Source organism: Pterocles gutturalis, unplaced genomic scaffold (assembly GCF_000699245.1).
Source record: "Pterocles gutturalis isolate BGI_N339 unplaced genomic scaffold, ASM69924v1 scaffold15358, whole genome shotgun sequence".
In the NCBI taxonomy this organism is placed as follows: Eukaryota; Metazoa; Chordata; class Aves; order Pterocliformes; family Pteroclidae; genus Pterocles; species Pterocles gutturalis.
The window spans coordinates 1,345-3,293 of record NW_010120739.1 but is presented as its reverse complement, the minus strand read 5'-3'; the positions used below and the strand labels follow the sequence as shown (position 1 = coordinate 3,293).

General features: G+C 60.9%; 1 protein-coding gene across 1 annotated transcript in view; it reads right to left on the bottom strand.

Annotated features, from left to right (window-relative positions):
* The window catches only part of LOC104464336 (solute carrier family 2, facilitated glucose transporter member 9-like), a gene marked incomplete at its 5' end in the record, with an annotated part of 6,789 nt that overhangs the window by 3,823 nt on the left and 1,017 nt on the right, over window positions 1-1,949 (bottom strand). The window contains 4 exon segments of the mRNA XM_010077007.1: window positions 646-756; window positions 885-1,072; window positions 1,403-1,535; window positions 1,615-1,760. Of these exon segments, the coding sequence (XP_010075309.1) occupies window positions 646-756; window positions 885-1,072; window positions 1,403-1,535; window positions 1,615-1,760 (578 nt within the window).

Sequence of the window (1,949 nt, the reverse complement as noted above, 5' to 3'; positions counted from 1 at the left end):
GGGACTGGGGGCCCCACTCTGCTGTGGGTTGAGCTATGGGGAGAGGGGAGCAGTCCCCTGCTCAACCCTGGTTTTCTGGGAGCAGCCACCCCCCATCCATCTCTTTAATTGTCAGGGAGCAAATTTAGTGCCGGATAGCTCAAGCTGGCCCCAGGTGACACTTGCAGATGGGACGAGGGCCATAAATCTGCCTGGCTCAGTGCTAACTCTCCAGCTAAATGAGGCCTGGCTGGGGGACCGGGGCTGCTAGCCTGGGGCCAGGCCAGTTCTTGGATGGGGGGGCAGATGGGGACAGGTGGCTCCGCTAAGGGAGTGACAATGAAGTGGGAGCCAGAAGGAACTGCTTAGCCCCCTCCATCAGTCCCAGCCTGCTCCTTGCCTGCCATCTCTCTCCAGCCTCCCTGCCACCCACACTTACCCCCAAATTCTCCCACTCCTCCTATATGTGACCCCACAAATCGAGCCCCTGTTATCCCATCTGCCCTCCCATTTCCCTGCCAAATCCTCTGCCCCCAAGCAAAGGGGCTGTGCTGTGGCATGGATGGCATTTGGGGTCCCTCCAGCACCCCCCGTTTGATGATGCCAGGAGCTGGGGACAGGCTCTGGCACTGAGGGGCTGCATCCATCTGTCCATCCATCACTCACTCCGATCAGCCCTGCAACAATTTCGATGGCACCAGTACCCACGGTGGTGTAGGGGATCTGGGACGCGGGGATCCCGGCGTTCTCGAAGATGGTGTTGGTGTAAAACCAGATCTGCCGAGGAGGGGACTTGGTGTGAGCAAGGAGGATGAAGCCACGGGGCACTTGATGAAATGAGCTGCTGGGTCTCAGCCCAGTCTCTGCAGACCCCAGTCCTGGGGCCAGGACCCTGCAGGGCTTACAGCATCGATCCCTGAGAGCTGCATGCCGGCGTTCACCACCACCACTGAGAGCGTCTGCCAGCGAACGGAGTGGTCCTGCAGCAGCTGCCGGACGGAGACCATCTCCATGGAGGAGAGCGACTGCTGCTCCTCCCTCATCTCCTCGATCACATCCTGCACGTCAAGTGTCCCCAGAAATTGGTGCAGTGCTGCAGGGAGAGTAGGGGTCACAGGCACGTGTCCCCCCATGGCAGGGTGGATGCTCATGGATATGGCTCAGCCTCCCCAGGGGACTTCCCTGGCCCATGGGGCTGAGCATCCACAGGAACCCAGGAGATGCCTCGCACCATGGTGATGGGCACCATGGAAATGCTATGGCACAACTGGGTGGAAGAGAAGGGCTGAGCCACAAGGAGGATGGTGGGCTGTCAGGGCTGGGTGTGGAAGGATGCTGTGAGGATGCACTTTGGTCTCGGGAGACCTTGGACCAGCTCCCAGCTCCTCCTGGAGGCAGTTCCCACCCCAGGATTCCACCTCACCATTGGTGGCCCTGCAGACATCATTCCTCTCTATCAGCAGGTACCGCGGGCTCTCAGGGAACCAGTGCAGCAGCAGGAGCTGGAGGGAGGCAGGAACCACCACCACCGACAGGAAAAAGGGCCAGAACCTGTCCTGAGAGGAGGCGAAATGGGACGCGTCATGGGGAGGGCAGAGCAGGGTCTGGTGCCTGTGGACTGGGTGTTGTGCTTACCTCGCCCAGCAGCTCCGGGAGGCCCAGGACCTGCGCGAAGAAAACCCCCAGGCAGATGAAGATGCTGGGCACCAGGCCCAGGACACCCCGCAGGTTCTTGGGGGCGATTTCTCCCAGGTAGAGAGGTACCACGCTGAGACAGATACCTGGGCGGACAAGAGGGACAAGGGTGGGAGAGGCAGAGGGGAGAAGGGTGCCCAGACAGACCCTTGGTGCATCTCCTCCCATGTCCAGCACCACCTGCAGTAGGGACCCCATGGCCAAGGAGGTGGCCTGTCTGCCCCTTGGAGACACCCCCATCACTGAGCCGGTGGCCATGGGGAATATGAAGTCTT